Source organism: Oncorhynchus mykiss, chromosome 4 (assembly GCF_057628025.1).
Source record: "Oncorhynchus mykiss isolate SJ-2025 chromosome 4, ASM5762802v1, whole genome shotgun sequence".
Classification (NCBI taxonomy): Eukaryota; Metazoa; Chordata; class Actinopteri; order Salmoniformes; family Salmonidae; genus Oncorhynchus; species Oncorhynchus mykiss.
The window spans coordinates 20,672,154-20,692,658 of record NC_143025.1 but is presented as its reverse complement, the minus strand read 5'-3'; the positions used below and the strand labels follow the sequence as shown (position 1 = coordinate 20,692,658).

Below are 20,505 nucleotides of genomic sequence, written 5' to 3'. Positions count from 1 at the left end.
AACCATTCACAGAGACAAAACTGATATCTTTCCGACAGATAAGATCTAAACCAGGCCAGAACTTGTCCGTGATTCCTCGCCTCTTTCCTCCTCACGATGTTCCTTCAGCTCTAAAAGAAGAAAATTAACCAAACAAATCAGGTGGAGGCCAGCAAAACCACTTACAAGTAAACCCTCACTGTGACAATAGGCCTAGGCTACTTATTGTCACCATACATTCGGTTTGGGCCTATTACATTTCCAAACTCGCACTCCACACTGCCCTTTCCCACCTGGACAAAAGGAACACCTATGTGAGAATGCTGTTCATTGACTACAGCTCAGCGTTCAACACCACAGTGCCCACAAAGCTCATCACTAAGCTAAGGACCCTGGGACTAAACACCTCCCTCTGCAACTGGATCCTGGACTTCCTTACAGGTCGCTCCCACATCTGTCACACTGATCCTCAACAGAGGCCCCTCAGGGGTGTACTCCCTGTTCACCCACGGCTGCGTAAGATCAACAGTGCTGTAGTGGAGTGGGTCGAGAGTTTCAAGTTCCTTGGTGTCCACATCACCAACAAACTATCATGGTCCAAACACACCAAGACAGTCGTGAAGAGGGCACAACAACACCTTTTCCCCCTCAGGAGACTGAAAATATTTGGTATAGGTCCCAAGATCCTCAAAAATCTCTACAGCTGCACCATTGAGAGCATCCTGACCGGTTGCATCACTGCCAGGTATGGCAACTGCTTGGCGTCCTACCATAAGGCGCTACAGAGGGTAGTGCGTACTGCCCAGTACATCACTGGGGCCAAGCTTCGGGCCATCCAGGACCTATATACTAGGTGGTGTCAGAGGAAGGCCCAAAAAATTGTCAAATACTACAGCCACCCAAGTCATAGACTGTTCTCTCTGCTACCACATGGCAAGTGGTACTGGAGCACCAAGTCTAGATCCAAAAGGCTCCTTAACAGCTTCTACCCCCCAAGCCATAAGAATGCTGAACAATTAAACAAATGGCCACCAGGACTATTTATATTGACCCCCCCCCCTCGCCTAAATGTACAAATTACCTCGACTAACCTGTACCCCTGCCCATTGACTCGGTACAGGTAGCCCCTGTATATAGCCTCGTTATTGTTATTTTATTGTGTTACTTTTTTATTTATTTTTTACTTTAGTTTATTTCGTAAATATTTTATTTTCTCTATTTCTTGAACTGCATTGTTCATTAAGGGCTTGTAAGTAAGCATTTCGCGGTTGTATTCGGCGCATGTGACAAATCAAATTTTATTTGAATTCCAACCCTTTGACTGGGTTTTGACTGGGTTTTTTTGTTACGGTAGTTCCCGCACTCGCGGAAACGTTTTGTTAAAATGTCAGAGCCCGTCCTTACCTGGAAAATGTGTATGGCCCAATGTGTGAAATAGACCAAGGAGTGTTTAGCCTGTTGTGGGCGTGTTTGGAGACAGATACTTGCCTTGAGTCGAGTGTCACTTGCAGTCGACTGCCTACTACAGATCAACGGAGAGTGCAATTACCAGCTAAAATAGTTTCCAGTCGAGAGGAATCTCAGATGATAATTGAGCAGAAAACAAAAGCTTTTCCAAATTTCACCTTGGACTACTAACCAAACCTTAATCTGACAGGAACTCTCGCACTGAAAATATATATATAATTTCTCACTTTTTTTGAAGCCATTACTCCACCCAGGTGTTGTCAAATCACTTAACCAGGAGAGCAGGGAACTATTGTCCCCGTGCGTAAACTCTGCGTCCGTGCACGACACTGATGGCGACCCCCAAGCGAGCCAGACGACGGAGCAACCATTTTGCACACTGCTACTACGAAGGATACCTGGAGAAGAGATTATTCAACGACACGGTATAAGGATTTTGTGATAGATACATTTCGTCTATGTTTGTTGTCAGTAGCGGTGTGTGGGTAAAATCACTGGGGTAATTGCGTTGTTTGCTCTATACCCGTTTAGTTCATACTCCGTGATATATATAGGCAGGGTGTGACTATATTGGCACACTGTGACTAGCCTAATGATGAATATGAGGCCATAGGCTACTCACAGGGATGGTCGATGTGCTCATCGTGATAATAGACTATCTCAAGATGAGCTACTTTGAAAAACAGTGCTGCGGTTAGCTTCAAATTGGAGGTTGATGAAGATTTTTTTGTTGTTTCTATAGGCAGATTAGTCTTCTCTTTTCAGCAGTTAGGCATGTGCTTTTCAACCTACATTTTTCACAGTATTGTATTTTGAAATCTCCAAAAGACAAACTGACAGCTGCAACCAGCAATAGAAATATATTCCACATATGGTAGGACTGGCATACTTTGCTAGTGTACGGATCATGGCGCGCATGCTGCCCACACAGCGGTCTTTCTGACTGTAGGCATACCGGTAACTGCCAAAATAAAGGAAACACTGAGTAAACAAGAATATAAAGTACATGTTATGGTGTGGGGTGCATTTTCCTGGCATGGTTTATGTCCACTTGTAAGAATATTTGCAAAAGTGGATTGAAGCTGTTCTGGCAGCTTGTGGTGGCTTAACACCCTTTTAAGACACTTTATGTTGGTGTTTCCTTCATTTTGGTAGATACCTGTATGTGCTTCATAAAACTTAATCCACATATTTTTTTATAAACTATTGATCCTCTGTGGCTAAATTATGCTCTCTGGTGTATTTTGAAAATTGAGAGCATGGTTGTATAAAAAATTATAATAAAATCATAAAAAAATGTCACAAATTGCTATACAGAAACCCAGCCTAAAACCCCAAACAGCAAGCAATGCAGATGTAGAAGCACGATGGCTAGGAAAAACTCCCTAGAAAGGCAGGAACCTAGGAAGAAACCTAGAGAATCAGACTCTCAGAATGAGGGGTGGCCAGTCCTCTTCTGGCTGTGTGGGTTGAGATTATAACAGTACATGGCAAAGATGTTCAAACATTCATAGATGACCTGCAGGATCAAATAATAATAATCACAGTGGCTGTAGAGGGTGCAACAGGTCAGCACCTCAGGAGTAAATATCATTTGGCTTTTCATAGAAGAGCATTCAGAGTTAGAGACAGTAGGTGCGGTAGATAGAGTTGAAAACAGCAGGTCCAGGACAAGGTAGCACGTCCGGTGAACAGGTCAGGGTTCCATAGCAGCAGGCAGAACAGTTGAAACTGGAGCAGCAGCATGACCAGGTGGACTGGGGACAGCAAGGAGTCATCCGGGCAGGTAGTCCTGAGCAATGGTCCCAGGGCTCAGGTCCTCTGGGAGGGGAGGGAGAGAGAGAGAGAATTAGAGGGAGCATACTTAAATTCACACAGGACAACGAATAAGATAGGAGAAATACTCCAGACATAAGACTGACCCTAGCCCCCCGACACAAACTATTGCAGCATAAATACTAGCGGCTGAGACAGGAGGGGTCGTGAGACACTGTGACCCCGTCTGACGATACCCCCGGACAGGGCCAACCAGGCAGGATATAACCCCACCAACTTTGCCAAAGCACAGCTCCCATACCAACTAGAGGGATATCTTCAAACCACCAATTTACTACCCTGAGACAAGGCTGAGTATAGCCCACGAAGATCTCCCCCACGGCACAAACACGAGAGGGATGCCAAACCCGGACAGGAAGATCACATCAGTGGCTCAAGTGACGCACCCCTCCTAGGGACGGGATGGAAGAGCACAAGTAAGCTAGTGACTCAGCCCCCGTAATAGGATGAGAGGCAAAGAATCTCGGTGGAGAGAGGGGAAACGGCCAGGCAGAGACAACAAGGGTGGTTCGTTAATCTAGTGCCTTTGCATTCACCTTCACACCCCTGGGCCAGACTACAGTCGTGGCCAAAAGTTTTGAGGATGACACACATATTAATTTTCACAAAGTTTGCTGCTTCAGTGTCTTTAGATATTTTTGTCAGATGTTACTATGGAATACTGACATCTAATTACAAGCATTTCATAAGTGTCAAAGGCTTTTATTGACAATTACATGAAGTTGATGCAAAGAGTCAATATTTGCAGTGTTGACCCTTCTTTTTCAAGACCTCTGCAATCCACCCTGGCATTCTGTCAATTAACTTCTGGGCCACACCCTGACTGACGGCAGCCCATTCTTGCATAATCAATGCTTGGAGTTTGTCAGAATTTGTGGGTTTTTGTTTGTCCACCCGCCTCTTGAGGATTGACCACAAGTTCTCAATGGGATTAAGGTCTGGAGAGTTTCCTGATCATGGACCCAAAATATCAAAGTTTTGTTCCCGAGCCACTTAGTTATCACTTTTGCCTTATGGCAAGGTGCTCCATCATGCTGGAAAAGGCATTGTTCATCACCAAACTGTTCCTGGATGGTTGGGAGATGTTGCTCTCAGAGGATGTGTTGGTACCATTCTTTATTCATGGCTGTGTTCTTAGGCAAAATTGTGAGTGAGCCCAATCCCTTGGCTGAGAAGCAACCCCACCATTGAATGGTCTCAGGATGCTTTACTGTTGGCATGACACAGGACTGATGGTAGCGCTCACCTTGTCTTTTTTCCGGATGCCCCAAACAATCTAAAAGGGGATTTATCAAAGAAAATGACTTTACCCCAGTCCTCAGCATTCCAATCCCTGTACCTTTTGCAGAATATCAGTCTGTCCCTGATGTTTTTCCTTGAGAAGTGGCTTCTTTGCTGCCCTTCTTGACACCAGGCCATCCTCCAAAAGTCTTTGCCTGACTGTGCGTGCAGATGCACTCACACCTGCCTGCTGCCATTCCTGAGCAAGCTCTGTACTGGTGGTGCCCCGATCCGCAGCTGAATCAAGTTTAGGAGACGGTCCTGGCGCTTGCTGGACTTTCTTGGGCGCCCTAAAGCCTTCTTCACAACAATTGAACCACTCTCCCTGAAGTTCTTGATGATCTGATAAATGGTTGATTTAGGTGCAATCTTACGAGCAGCAATATGCTTGCCTGTGAAGCCCTTTTTGTGCAAAGCAATGATGGCACATGTTGCCTTGCAAGTAACAATGGTTGACAGAGGAAGAACAATGATTCCAAGCACCACCCTCCTTTTGAAGCTTCCAGTCTGTTATTCAAACTCAATCAGCATGACAGAGTGATCTCCAGTCTTGTCTTCGTCAACACTCACACCTGCGTTAACGAGAGAATCAGTGACATGATGTCAGCTGGTCCTTTTGTGGCAGGGCTGAAATGCAGTGGATATGTTTTTTGGGGATTCAGTTCATTTGCATGATAAAGAGGAACTTTGCAATTAATTGCAATTCATCTGATCACTCTTCATAACATTCTGGAGTATATGCAAATTGACACCATACAAACTGAGGCAGCAGACTCTGTAAAAATTAACATTCATGTCATTCTCAAAACTTTTGGCCACGACCGTACACTCAATCATAGGAACTACCAAAGAGATGAGTCTTCCAACAAAGACTTAAAGGTCGACCGAGTCTGCGGGCCCAGCCCCTGACTCACACATTTGAACAGTCACATTTATTTATTATGCAGTTTATAATTTATTTTGTATAGGTAAGTTACCCACGTAGGCCTCCTACCTCCCCACCTGATGATTAGCAGAGCGACATCAGGCTGTATACACTCATTGAGAGCAGTTCCTGAGTCTTCATGTGGTTTGCGTTTGCAGTGAAAAAATATTAAATATACACTGCTCAAAAAAAATAAAGGGAACACTAAAATAACACATCCTAGATCTGAATGAATGAAATATTCTTATTAAATACTTTTTTCTTTACATAGTTGAATGTGCTGACAACAAAATCACACAAAAATGATCAATGGAAATCAAATTTATCAACCGATGGAGGTCTGGATTTGGAGTCACACTCAAAATGAAAATGGAAAACCACACTACAGGTTGATCCAACTTTGATGTAATGTCCTTAAAACAAGCCAAAATGAGGCTCAGTAGTGTGTGTGTGGCCTCCACGTGCTTGAATGACCTCCCTACAACGCCTGGGCATGCTCCTGATGAGGTGGCGGATGGTCTCCTGAGGGATCTCCTCCCAGACCTGGACTAAAGCATCTGGACAGTCTGTGGTGCAACGTGGCGTTGGTGGATGGAGCGAGACATGATGTCCCAGATGTGCTCAATTGGATTCAGGTCTGGGGAACGGGCGGGCCAGTCCATAGCATCAATGCTTTCCTCTTGCAAGAACTGCTGACACACTCCAGCCACATGAGGTCTAGCATTGTCTTGCATTAGGAGGAACCCAGGGCCAACCGCACCAGCATATGGTCTCACAAGGGGTCTGAGGATCTCATTTCGGTACCTAATGGCAGTCAGGCTACCTCTGGCGAGCACATGGAGGGCTGTGCGGCCCCCCAAAGAAATGCCACCCCACACCATGACTGACCCACCGCCAAACCGGTCATGCTGGAGGATGTTGCAGGCAGCAGAACGTTCTCCACGGCGTCTCCAGACTGTCACATCTGTCACATGTGCTCAGTGTGAACCTGCTTTCATCTGTGAAGAGCACAGGGTGCCAGTGGCGAATTTACCAATCTTGGTGTTCTCTGGCAAATGAAAAACTTCCTGCACGGTGTTGGGCTGTAAGCACAACCCCCACCTGTGGACGTCGGGCCCTCATACCACCCTCATGGAGTCTGTTTCTGACCGTTTGAGCAGACACATGCACATTTGTGGCCTGCTGGAGGTCATTTTGCAGGGCTCTGGCAGTGCTCCTCCTGCTCCTCCTTGCACAAAGGCGGAGGTAGCGGTCCGGCTGCTGGGTTGTTGCCCTCCTACGGCCTCCTCCACGTCTCCTTATGTACTGGCCTGTCTCCTGGTAGCGCCTCCATGCTCTGGACACTACGCTGACAGACACAGCAAACCTTCTTGCCACAGCTCGCATTGATGTTCCATCCTGGATGAGCTGCACTACCTGAGACACTTGTGTGGGATGTAGACTCCGTCTCATGCTACCACTAGAGTGAAAGCACCGCCAGCATTCAAAAGTGACCAAAACATCAGCCAGGAAGCATAGGAACTGAGAAGTGGTCTGTGGTCCCCACTAATTGCCTATAATTTCCACCTGTTGTCTATTCCATTTGCACAACAGCATGTGAAATTTATTGTCAATCTGTGTTGCTTCCTAAGTGGACAGTTTGATTTCACAGAAGTGTGATTGACTTGGAGTTACATTGTGTTGTTTAAGTGTTCCCTTTATTTTTTTGAGCAGTGTATATAAGGCTTGACTATGCCGTCCGGCCATCGGTCATCCATATATTTATATGTACATATTCCTTTACATTCCTTTACACTTGTGTGTATTAGGTAGTTGTGAAATTGTTAGTTTTCTTGTTAGATATTACTGCACGGTCAGAACTAGAAGCACAAGCATTTCGCTACACTCGCATTAACATCTGCTAACCATGTGAATGTGACCAATAAAATTTGATTTGATTTACACTACCATTCAAAAGCTTGGGGTCACTTAGAAATGTTCTTGTTTTTGGAAGAAAAGCACATTTTTTTTGCCCATTAAAATAACACCAAATTGATCAGAAATACAGTGTAGACATTGTTAATGTTGTAAATTACTATTGTAGCTGGAAACAGGTAATTTTTTTAATGGAATATCTACATAGGCGTACAGAGGCCCATTATCAGCAACCATCACTCCTGTGTTCCAATGCCACGTTGTGTTGGCTAATCCAAGTTTATCATTTTAAAAGGCTAAGTGGTCATTAGAAAACCCTTTTGCAATTATGTTAGCACAGCTGAAAACTGTTGTCCTGATTAAAGAAGTAATACAACTGGCCTTCTTTAGACTAGTTGAGTATCTGGAGCATCAGCATTTGTGGGTTCGATTACAGGTTCAACATGCCCAGAAACTGAGACTTTTTCTTCTGAAACTCGTCAGTCTATTCTTGTTCTGAGAAATGAAGGCTATTCTATGCTAGAAAAAATAGCCAAGAAACTGAAGATCTCGTACAACGCTGTGTACGACTCCCTTCACAAAACAGCGCAAACTGGCCCTAACCACAATAAAAAGAGGAGTGGGTGGCCCCGGTGCACAACTGAGCAAGAGGACAAGTACATCAGTGTCTAGTTTGAGAAACAGACACCTCACTAGTCCTCAACTGGCAGCTTCATGAAATAGTACCCGCAAAACACCAGTCTCAACGTCAACAGTGAAGAGGCAACTCCGGGATGCTGGCCTTCTAGGCAGAGTTGCAAAGAAAAAGCCATATCTCATCTGACTTGTTGGAAAGGTGGCATCTTATGATGGTGCCATGTTGAAAGTCACTGAGCTTTTCAGTGAGGCCATTCTACTGACAATGTTTGTCTATGGAGATTGCATAGCTGTGTGCTCGATTTTATACACCTGTCTGCAACAGGTGTGGCTGAAATAGCCAATTTCACTAATTTGAAGGCGTGTCCACATACTTTTGTATATATCTTTTTTAATAAAAAAAAACCTGAATCAAATCTAATTTTATTCGTCACATGCGCCGAATATAACCGGTATAGACCTTCCCGTGACATGCTTACTTAGAAAGCCCTTAACCAACAATGTAGTTTTAAGAAAATAGATATTTACAAAATAAATAAAATAAATATATTTTAAAAAGTAACACAATAACAATAACGAGGCTATGTACAGTGGGTACCTGTACCGAGTCAATGTGCGGGGGTACAGGTTAGTCATTTATATACTGCTGCTCTACTAATCATCAGATGGGGGGGAGGAGAGGAGATAGGGGGCCCACATGGGGAACTGGGGGGCCTGTCTTGATTGAGTAACTTATAAATACAACATTTAAATCATTAGCATAATAAATAAATGTGACTGGTCAATTGTGTGAGTTGGGCTGGGGTCCAAGAGGCAAAAAACATAGAAATACCAACCACAGGAGCCCGCTCTCAATGTTCAAAATACACCAGAGAGCATCATTTAGCCACAGAGGATAAATAGTTTATAAAAAAATAACTGTGGATTAAGTTTTATCACAAGCACATACAAGTATCTGCCAAAATAGTAATGTCTTAAAAAGGTGTTGGGCCACAAGCTGCCAGAACAGCTTCAATGCGCCTTGGCATAGATTCTACAAGTGGACCTAAACCATGCCAGGAAAATGCACCCCACACCATAACATAGACTTCGGATTTAGTTTTTTCAACAGAAAAAGTTCAAAAATCACCGGAGAACATCTTTAAGATAAGACCAGGCTGTTGTGACAGATTAGATTGAGATATTGACCAACCTTTATTCTTCTCTTTGCAGACATGAGTTGACAGTGTTGGGGCTCTGTTCTGGGTCATTGGCATCGCGTGATAGTATACGGTTGTTTTATCAACAGAAGAAGCTGAAAGACAAATATGTCATTTACCACCGTTTCATTTACACTTCACCAAATCTTTCCCAGTTTGTACTTTTTAGTTGCAGGATAAAACTCACAAAGGTAGGCTTGATGGGAACTAGACTTTTAAATGTTTTATTTATTTATCTAGGCAAGTCAGTTAAGAACAAATTCTTATTTTCAATGACGGCCTAGAAACGGTGGGTTAACTGCCTGTTCAGGGGCAGAACGACAGATTTGTACCTTGTCTGCGCGGGGGTTTGAACTTGCAACCTTCCGGTTACTAGTCCCCGAACTGACATGAGTCAGTCAGTTCAACAGGATTTGCATAAATTACACTGGGCGATCAATTCTCAAAAATAATCGAATGTGTCACTTTGTGCTGAAAGCCACCTGCCTACTTCCGTTACATTTACCTTCGAGCCATATAGCGTACGCTCTTATCCAGAGCCACTTCCAATTAGTGCATTCATCTTAATATAGTTAGGTGAGACGACCACACATCAGTCGTAGCAAGTACATTTCCCCTCAAAAGTAGTTATCAGCAAAGTCAGTGCTAGTAGGAAAAATCAAGTGCATGTATAATTTAAATTTTTGTGTCAAGAGAGTATAGACAGATGGCTCAAATGATGCACATTTTCCTTACTAAGAAACATACTGTGATTTCCGTAACTGATTGGAACTAGCAAACCAGTTCAGTCAGCTCCAATGATTACTGTCAACACTCTTTATAATGTCAGTAGTCCAGCTGTTACACAACGGTATGACATGAACTATGGATAATGAGTTAAAGGTTATCTGAATCAGAAATTCTTGTCAATTGCCATTGTCTTGGGTATCTTTCACCATCTCTTTGCCAACAAGTCTTAAATCTGTCTGTCTGTCCAGGCATCTCGGAGACTATGGACATGCTTGTGTGGGAACACTCTTTTCTTCTTCAACAACACTAAAGACAATGATGTGAGTTACCTGAATGTAATGGGCAAGAGGAGGGGGCTATGATGGGACAGTGGTACATTAAATAGAAAAAAGAACAGTGGTGAATGTATTGCAGTTGGGGACAATCCAATATTTCACCTACTTGTGTGTGTGTTTTTAATAGTATGTTGAGAAACTGGATCTCAGTGACGTCATGTCCTTGACAGATGACTGCAGTGGAGACAGAAACCTGGAGGCAGCAGGATTCCTCCTGTACATGAAGGACGAAGAGATCCAAATAACTGTAAGGACATAGGGGACCGTTTTCATCGTCTTTATGCAACTTTATTGTGTTTAATGGTTTGACTCCCTCCCTCCCTCTCTCTACAGGCCCCAAGTCTAGAGGCTCGAGAACTATGGAAAGGTTTCATCTATTGTGTAGTTGAGGTTAGTGAATCAGGATACAGTTCATTCACAACCATACCACATATTTTCAGTATGATCTTTTTTCCTGCTAATACCTGGTCAGTAAACTGAGAATAATACCTTTATCTCTGCTCTGATTGCCCTGGTGAACAACAAACAATGATATCAAAAGCGAATTATGCTATCACAAAGGGACTTTTCCTTTTCCTGGCAGTGACTACGATAATACCTTTTTAAGCGTGACCTCTCTCTCTCTCCTTCCTCCTCTCTCTATTTCTCTTCCTCCTCTCGCTCTTTCTCCTTCCTCCTCGCTCTCTCTTTTTCATCTTCTCTTTCCTCTTCTCCTTCCTCATCTCTCCTTCCTTCCTCCTCTCTTTCCTCCTCACGCTCTCTCTTTCCTCTTCTTCCTCATCTCTCCTTCCTCCTCGCGCTCTCTCTTTCCTCCTCGTGCTCTCTTTCCTCCTTGCGCTCTCTCTTTCCTCCTTGCGCTCTCTCTTTCCTCCTCGCGCTCTCTCTTTCCTCCTCGCGCTCTCTCTTTCCTCCTCGCGCGCTCTCTTTCCTCCTCGCGCTCTCTCTTTCCTCCTCGCGCTCTCTCTTTCCTCCTCGCGCTCTCTCTTTCCTCCTCGCGCTCTCTTTCCTCCTCGCGCTCTCTCTTTCCTCCTCGCGCTCTCTCTTTCCTCCTCGCGCTCTCTCTTTCCTCCTCGCGCTCTCTCTTTCCTCCTCGCGCTCTCTCTTTCCTCCTCGCGCTCTCTCTTTCCTCCTCGCGCTCTCTCTTTCCTCCTCGCGCTCTCTCTTTCCTCCTCGCGCTCTCTCTTTCCTCCTCGCGCTCTCTCTTTCCTCCTCGCGCTCTCTCTTTCCTCCTCGCGCTCTCTCTTTCCTCCTCGCGCTCTCTCTTTCCTCCTCGCGCTCTCTCTTTCCTCCTCGCGCGCTCTCTTTCCTCCTCGCGCTCTCTCTTTCCTCCTCGCTCTCTCTTTCATCCTCTCTCCTTCCTTCCTCCTCTCTTTCCTCCTCGCGCTCTCTCTCTTTCCTCCTCGCGCTCTCTCTCCTTCCTCCTTGCTCTCTTTCCTTCCTCCTTGCTCTCTTTCCTTCCTCCTTGCTCTCTTTCCTTCTTGCTCTCTTTCCTCCCCTCTCTCTTTCTCCTTCCTCTTTCTCCTTCCTCCTCTTTCTCCTTCCTCCTCTCTCTCCTTCCTCCTCTCACTCCTTCCTCCTCTCTCTCTCTCCTCTCTCGCCTTCCTCCTCTCTCTCTCCTTCTTTATCCTTCCTCTTCTCTTTCTCCTTCTCTGTCCTTCCTCATATCTCTGCCCTTCCTCATCTCTCTCCTTCCTCCTCTCGCTCTCTTTCCTCCTCGCTCTTTCCTCATCTCCCTCTCTTTCCTCATCTCCCTCTCTCTTTCCTCCCCTCTCTCTCTCTTTCCTCCCCTCTCTCTCTCTCATCCTCTCTCCCTCCTCCTCTCTCTCTCATCCTCTCTCCCTCCTCCTCTCTCCCTCATCCTCTCTCCCTCCTCCTCTCTCTCTCATCCTCTCTCCCTCCTCCTCTCTCTCTCATCCTCTCTCCCTCCTCTCTCTCTCATCCTCTCTCCCTCCTCCTCTCTCTCATCCTCTCTCCCTCCTCCTCTCTCCCTCCTCCTCTCTCTCTCATCCTCTCTCCCTCCTCTCTCTCTCATCCTCTCTCCCTCCTCCTCTCTCCTCCCTCTCTCCTCCCTCCTCTCTCCCTCCTCCTCTCTCCTCCCTCCTCTCTCTCCTTCCTCCTCCTCCTTCCTCCTCTCTCTCTCCTCTCTTTCTCCTCCTCTCTATCTCCTCCTCTCTCCTTCCTCCTTGCTCTCTTTCCTTCCTCCTTGCTCTCTTTCCTTCCTCCTTGCTCTCTTTCCTTCTTGCTCTCTTTCCTCCCCTCTCTCTTTATCCTTCCTCTTTCTCCTTCCTCCTCTTTCTCCTTCCTCCTCTCTCTCCTTCCTCCTCTCACTCCTTCCTCCTCTCTCTCTCTCCTCTCTCGCCTTCCTCCTCTCTCTCTCCTTCTTTATCCTTCCTCTTCTCTTTCTCCTTCTCTGTCCTTCCTCATATCTCTGCCCTTCCTCATCTCTCTCCTTCCTCCTCTCGCTCTCTCTTTCCTCCTCGCTCTTTCCTCATCTCCCTCTCTTTCCTCATCTCCCTCTCTCTTTCCTCCCCTCTCTCTCTCTTTCCTCCCCTCTCTCTCTCTCATCCTCTCTCCCTCCTCCTCTCTCCCTCATCCTCTCTCCCTCCTCCTCTCTCTCTCATCCTCTCTCCCTCCTCCTCTCTCTCTCATCCTCTCTCCCTCCTCTCTCTCTCATCCTCTCTCCCTCCTCCTCTCTCTCTCATCCTCTCTCCCTCCTCGTCTCTCCCTCCTCCTCTCTCCCTCCTCCTCTCTCTCTCATCCTCTCTCCCTCCTCCTCTCTCTCTCATCCTCTCTCCCTCCTCCTCTCTCCTCCCTCTCTCCTCCCTCCTCTCTCTCTCCTCCCTCTCTCCTCCCTCCTCCTCTCCTTCCTCCTCCTCTCCTTCCTCCTCCTCCTTCCTCCTCTCTCTCTCCTCTCTTTCTCCTCCTCTCTATCTCCTCCTCTCTCCTTCCTCCTCGCGCTCTCGCTTTCCTCCTTGCGCTCTCGCTTTCCTCCTCGCGCTCTCGCTTTCCTCCTCGCGCTCTCGCTTTCTTCCTCGCGCTCTCTCTTTCCTCCTCGCTCTCTCTTTCCTCCCCTCTCTCCTTCCTCTCTCTTTCCTCTTTCTCCTTCCTCCTCTTTCTCCCTCCTCCTCTCTCTCTCCTCTCTCGCTCTCTCTCTCCTCTCTCGCTCTCTCTTTCCTCCCTGCTCTCTCTTTCCTCCCTGCTCTCTTTCCTCCCTGCTCTCTCTTTCCTCCCTGCTCTCTCTTTCCTCCTCGCTCTCTCTTTCCTCCATGCTCTCTCTTTCCTCCTCGCTCTCTCTTTCCTCCATGCTCTCTCTTTCCTCCATGCTCTCTTTCCTCCTCGCTCTCTCTTTCCTCCTCGCTCTCTCTTTCCTCCTCGCTCTCTCTCCTCCTCGCTCTCTCTTTCCTCCTCGCTCTCTCTTTCCTCCTCGCTCTCTCTTTCCTCCTCGCTCTCTCTTTCCTCCTCGCTCTCTCTTTCCCCCTCGCTCTCTCTTTCCCCCTCGCTCTCTCTTTCCCCCTCGCTCTCTCTTTCCCCCTCGCTCTCTCTTTCCCCCTCGCTCTCTCTTTCCTCCTCGCTCTCTCTTTCCTCCTCGCTCTCTCTTTCCTCCTCGCTCTCTCTTTCCTCCTCGCTCTCTCTCTTTCCTCCTCGCTCTCTCTCTTTCCTCCTCGCTCTCTCTCTTTCCTCCTCGCTCTCTCTTTCCTCCTCGCTCTCTCTTTCCTCCTCGCTCTCTCTTTCCTCCTCGCTCTCTCTTTCCTCCTCCCCTCTCTCTCTCCTCCTCGCTCATTCCTCCTCTCTCCTTTCTCATCTCTTTCTCCTTCCTCCTCTCTCATCTCTCCTCATCTCTTTCTCCTTCCTCTCTCTCCTCTCTCTCTCCTTCCTCCTCTCTCTCTCTTTCCTCCTCGCTCTCTCTCTCCTTCTCCCTCTCTTTCCTCCTCCCTCTCTTTCCTCCTCGCTCATTCCTCCTCTCTCCTTTCTCATCTCTTTCTCCTTCCTCCTCTCTCTCCTCATCTCTCCTCATCTCTTTCTCATTCCTCTCTCTCTCTCCTTCCTCCTCTCTCTCTCCTTCCTCCTCTCTCTTCCTCTTAGTTCTTTTTGTATCTCTCTGCATTCACAGACAGTATAATGTCAGTGTTTATTGGCATTGTATAATTATATATGTGGGGAATTTGATAGGATTAGACAACACAGCTCAGCCAATATTGTCTCAGAAATTACAGTATTAAACAGTCCCTGTGTGTCTCTCCCTCCAGCTGTCAGTGCCCAGCTCACTCAACCTGCTGCCTGGCCAGATCCACATGATGAGGGAGACAGTGGAGACAGAGCGGGAGAGACGGAACAACCTGTCCCGTACCCTTGCTGCAGCATCCAGCTCCAACCTCAGTCTCGTTGAGGACATGCCTGCGTAAGCATACACTAAACTAATGGATTTTGCCTAACTCTGTATAGGCTTTGATTTCCTCTGTTCAGATGTGTTATATGTGGATGGTCTGTGTGCAGGTGTTACCAGCCAGTGTCTCGTATCGAGGCAGAGATTATGTTGGAAAGACACTCTGACCGTGGGAACCTGCTCTTGCGGCCCAGCAGGGACGGAGTCTCATTGGCTGTCACCACTCGACAGGACCTCAATGGGTATCCCCCCTTTCCCCTCAATTCCCGACAATGATATCTGCAGTACAGTCAAAGAAAATGCATGTCACATGATCATTTGATTAATAGTCCATGATAGGCCACACAGGCTGAGTCACGTGAAGAGAAGTGCATACTTATTTGTTGATGTGACAGATTCCAGTAGATAGATTGATTATTACTTATAATTCATTAATGTGCCACTCCTTGATAACGTATCTCTCTTCGGTCAGGTCTGTATTCAGACACTATCGCGTGGATAGGAAACATGACGGAGGATACACATTCGATGTAGAGACTCCAGTGAGTATTTCAAATGGATTCCTGCTTCCTCCTTCAGGAATACACATGCTTGTCAACTGCCACACACAATACTTTAATGCAAAATATTACATTTAAAGAAATTTATTTTCTTTATGGCAAATAACAATGTTGCACTTTTCCTAAATCTAAATTTATGAAAGTGAATTCTCGTTGTGACCCTAGAGAGGCATTGAACCTCAGGTTAACCCAAAAGGAGGGCGTGATAAGGGAGACTGATGAAATATTCCACAGGTACTCACAGGACAATAAACCATAACAGATTGTCTTTGCCTGCCCCCGTTTTCTCCTGATTTACAGACAACTCAATCAGTATGATAATAATACATCTTACCTTTATTGGTCCTTTCTGAAGTGATGAGCGGGACAAGGCCTTAGTTCTGCTGTAGGCGATCTCTGAGATTTTAACTCTGATTGATTGCTGGTACAGTGTGTACTAAATGTTTCTCTAAATGAGTCATGTTGACTCGGTCTGTTTTCAGGCATAGGCTGCACTCACACAGGCAGACTGATTCTGATACCGGCCAATTCTGATATTTTTTCTACTAATTGGTCTTTTGACTAATCACATCAGATCTTTTCACAGCAGATCTTTTTCAGAGCTGATCTTATTGGTCAAAATACCAATTAGTGAAAAAAAAGATCCGATTTGAGCTGCCTGTCTGAATGCAGCCATATTGACAGGCTGTTTTCAGCTGTGGTGTATGCAGTTTGTTAATGATATGGGTTCTGCCTGTAGATCCCCTGTGCCACACTGCATGGTGTCATCAACTGTCTTGTGGAGAAGACTAATGGAGCTCTGACACCCTTCATTATGGAGGGACCCTACGAAGAGAGCATCAGTAAGAAAGAGCACACACACCCCATTTACTACCATTTATGCTCTCGCTCTCGCTCTCTCTCTAATTCTCAGTTTTTCCCTGTGTTTCTGTTAATTATCCATCTTAAGTTAAATATGGCTCTGGCTTATCAGTCGTGTTGGTCATAACATTAATACCCGCTGTCTATGCAGCATTTGTTCAGGCAAATGAGGAGAGTGGAGAGAAGAGTCTGCAGTGCGCCCCCAATACTCCCATGCCCCCTGTGCCAGTCCCTGCCCTCCCTCCCAAACCAGGTATACAGACCTCCCTGGGACCTCCTTGACCCTGTTAACAATCACACACACCTTTACAATGGCACCATGTTGGCTTTACATCAAGAGTATCATCTCTAACCAACTTTACAACTATAGCTCTCATTAAAATAAGGAATTGGCCGCTAACACACATTTTTGGACAGGTAGACAAGACCGGTAGTTAATTTGCTTGGTGTTAGACTATATGATGTAAGACCATGGGAAAGGATCTGATCCTAGATCTACTTGGCAACTTCTTTCTCAAGCTTCAAATGATCAATGTTTTGCCTTAGTAATGACCAGATTCAATGAGTTGTAATGGAAAGAGGACATAAAAGGAATATTGTGTTTTAATCCCAGGTCCAAGAGAGCGCGTGCCAACTCCAGAGTCTGAGTCAGATAGAGGGGAGATCCTTTACCTCAATGACACCCGTGAGTACTATCATTCCTCTGTCCCCCCTGCGCTCCATCTTCCAACACACTTTAGGTATGACTTCATTCCTCTGTCCCCCCCTGCGCTCCATCTTCCAACACACTTCAGGTATGACTTCATTCCTCTGTCCCCCCTGCGCTCCATCTTCCAACACACTTCAGGTATGACTTCATTCCTCACCCTCTGTTGCTATTCCTGTTTGTTTGCTTTTCTAGAGCAAGAAAAGGAAGAAGGCACTGCAGTGCAGGCTGCTCACCCCCTTCAGCCTCCTCCCACACCTTTCCGTCTGTCAAGTGAGTCCCACTATCTTAAGACTACTGGTACTTTAGGAGAGATTGGGGTGAGTTGAGCCAAAGGGTTCCTTTTTTTCTTGGAAACCATGCATTTTATAATTTGACCAAATATTTAGGAAGAGAGTCTGTGAAGGAAGAAACCACATGGAAAATGTGGTAAGCAAGTTAGATCCAATAAACGGATTTTCACAAATTTTCACAAAGATTTTTTGATGCTTGTATCAAAACAAAAGTATATCATTTTAAGATTGTTCTGTACTTTAGATTGGGTTTCTATAACCTACAATATGAGGTCCTAAACCTAGCATGAAAGTGCATCCTTGTATTGGAATGTCGAGCAAATTGAAGTGTCAAACCGATTTTCTGGATTTTTGTTTTAGATTCCGTCTCTCACAGTTGAAGTGTACCTATGATTAAAAAAAAATACAGACCTCTACATGCTTTGTAAGTAGGAAAACCTGCAAAATCGGCAGTGTATCAAATACTTGTTCTCCCCACTGTATGTAGATACCCTATGGATGCAAAAGTATGTGGACACCCTTTCAAATGAGTGGATTTGGCTATTTCAGCCACACCCGTTGCTGACAGGTGTATAAAATTGAGCACACAGCCATGCACTCTCCATAGACAAACATTGGCAGTAGAATGGCCTCACTGAAGAGCTCAGTGACTTTCAACATGGCACCGTCATAGGATGACACCTTTCCAACAAGTCAGTTTGTCAAATTTCTGCCCTGCTAGAGCTGCCCCGGTTTACTGTAAGTGCTGTTATTGTGAAGTGGAAACGTCTTGGAGTAACAACAGCTCAGCCACAAAGTGGTAGGCCACACAAGCTCACAGAATGTGACTGCCAGGTGCTGAAGCACGTAACGCGTAAAAATGGTCTGTTCTCGGTTGCAACACTCACTACTGAGTTCCAAACTGCCTCTGGAAGCAACGTCAGCACAATAACTGTTCGTCGGGAGTTTCATGAAATGGGTTTCCATGGCCGAGCAGCCACACACAAGCCTAAGATCCCCATACACCATGCCAAGCGTCGGCTGGACTGGTGTAAAGCTAATTTCCACTCGAGCAGTGGAAATACGTTCTCTGGAGTGATGAATCCCGCTTCACCATCTGGCAGTTCAGCGGATAAATCTGGGTTTGGCCGGATGCCACATACTTTTGGTCATGTAATGTATCTTTGTTAGAAAGAATACTATATTTCCCTTGTCGTAGGGATGCTGAATCATGTAGATAATGTTTCCACTCTCCCCGACTACTCTAACAACCTCGGTCAATAACAAACTGAAAGGCATTTCATGAACTTTTGGAGTAACAATGACTCAGCCACTTATAGCTGAGCTTACGGTTAGTCGACCTTCATCAGAGCATATCTCCACAAACAATAGGGGAACAGATAAAGCCATACAGCAAGCCAGAGGTAATTGCAAACACCTGATGTAATCTAAAGTACCCAAAAGGGCCACTAGATGTAATATCATATGGAAATACAGGATAGAACAGAACGTTATAGATGTATTTCTACTAGAACAAACCACACGTACACAGGGAATGTGGTGTTAGCATAAGGAACCTATACTCTCAAGTAGAGGGCAATAAAGCTGAAAAACAGCAAATGAAAGACGAGGAAAACATATAAAAGGGAAAGGGGGATACCTAGTCAGTTGTACAACTGAATGCATTCAACTGAAATGTGTCTTCCGCATTTAACCCAACCCCCCTGGATCAGGGGGGGGGGGGGGGGGGGGGCTGCCATAATCGACATCCAGTGGGTTAACTGCCTTGCTCAGGGGCAGGCACGACAGATTTTTACCTTGTCAGCTCAGGGATTCGATCCAGCAACCTTTCGGTACAACACTATATACAATGTTTGTGCACAATTTCGACTTAAAATATCAAAGGGACGCGAAAGGGACTCGTTTCGTGGAACCACCCGTATTATGGTACTTTGTTTCATTGTTTTTTGTTTCTTTTTTGGGTAGCCGCTTGTGTGACACTAAATCTTCCCTTTTGGAATTGATCAATCAATGAAAACATTATCCCTTGTGTTGTAGAAGCTGAGAGGAAGACCCTGAAGCCACCACTGATGCCCCCTGTTCCGACACCTCGTACCTCCCCCAGCACCTCTACAGATACCCCTGACGCCAGGTTGAGACGCCTCGCTGTAAATTCTGTCCCACTAGACGTTGTGGCTCAGAGTAGGTCAACCGTTTTGGTTCTGTCTTTTCATTTAGAACAGTTCCAACCATCTACAATATGATTATAAGAAGTAATTGCTCAGGGAACTTAAACCCCTAAATGCTGGTTTCTTGACTCTCTTGTCTTCCTTTCAGCCATATCTGCAGAGCTGAAACTGAAGTTGGAGAAGAGGTTGGCGCATCAACAGTGACCTCTCCTGGCAGCTATTCCATCTGCAGGTGAAAAAACCGACTACAACACTGGCCTCGCAACAAATTGGGAACACTCGCTCAACTCCCTACTACTGCCCTAAAGCTTGATTAAAATTGGCCCGACTAGGGCCAGTTAAGTGCTGTCGCTTATGTGAATTACAGTTCAAAGCATGTCGGATGGGTGCCGGATGCCGTTGGGTCAAATTCTCCCAGAGAATCTGTCTGTAGTCCCATTTATACCTGGTGCTAACATGCACCCTTTGTCATGATCTTGCCCACATTTTTAGACTGGTGCAGATGATTAAAAGACACATTGTAGTCAGGCATGCATTGTCTTGATATCAATCAAGTGTAAACAGATCTGGATGATCAAACAATTGAAATAATCATTATACCATCCTCTAGTGTTGTTGACAGTTCGAACCTTTGTCTTAAAATAAATGCATTCATATTATTTAGAAAAAATATCTGTCAAATAATTTGCATACAGGGAATCTGGTCACATTTAATACAATGTGTAAACACGACAAACCTTGATCGGATCATATTGATCAGATCATGAAACTCCCATGTTAGCACAACGTGTAAACAAAGCTAATGTCTCTAATAGACCGACATGGGCTGTGTTTCCCTCCGTCTGGCCGCCTCCTACCCTGGGCTGCGTGCCTGGGTGTCTCCCGAGCTCGCTGTCAGCTCAGACTCTCAGAAGATGAATGCCTTATCGATTCCTCCTTCCTGGATCGTTTCATCCAAACCACACACTAACAAATTAAGACTGTAAATCGCCATGTAAATGTCACATTATTCACACCATGCATATTTTTCCTATAATCCAATAGGCCTACAGTATCAAATATTTGTCTATACCGGTCAGTGTTGTTTGGCTCTTGTTAAGTTTTGTCTTCTGATATAACACTACAATCTTTACTGGGAGCATTATATTTGTCTCTCAGTTCTATGTCAGAAAAGTAATGAAGCCAATTTGTCCTGATTGAAATAAAATGAATTACAGGGATTATATCCTGTC

At 45.5% G+C, this 20,505-nt stretch overlaps 1 protein-coding gene across 1 annotated transcript; it reads left to right on the top strand.

The window, feature by feature from the left end:
* The first annotated feature begins 1,431 nt into the window (after positions 1-1,431).
* LOC110521478 (signal-transducing adaptor protein 1) lies at positions 1,432-20,496 on the top strand. Its single transcript, XM_036968474.2, has 13 exons — positions 1,432-1,871; positions 10,215-10,286; positions 10,429-10,548; positions 10,635-10,691; positions 14,549-14,700; positions 14,796-14,927; positions 15,158-15,227; positions 15,985-16,087; positions 16,258-16,359; positions 16,720-16,791; positions 17,008-17,085; positions 19,143-19,286; positions 19,422-20,496. The coding sequence occupies exons 1-13, from the start codon at positions 1,779-1,781 to the stop codon at positions 19,475-19,477; spliced, it is 1,251 nt and encodes a 416-aa protein (XP_036824369.2). The 5' UTR covers positions 1,432-1,778; the 3' UTR covers positions 19,478-20,496.
* The last annotated feature ends 9 nt before the right edge of the window (positions 20,497-20,505 follow it).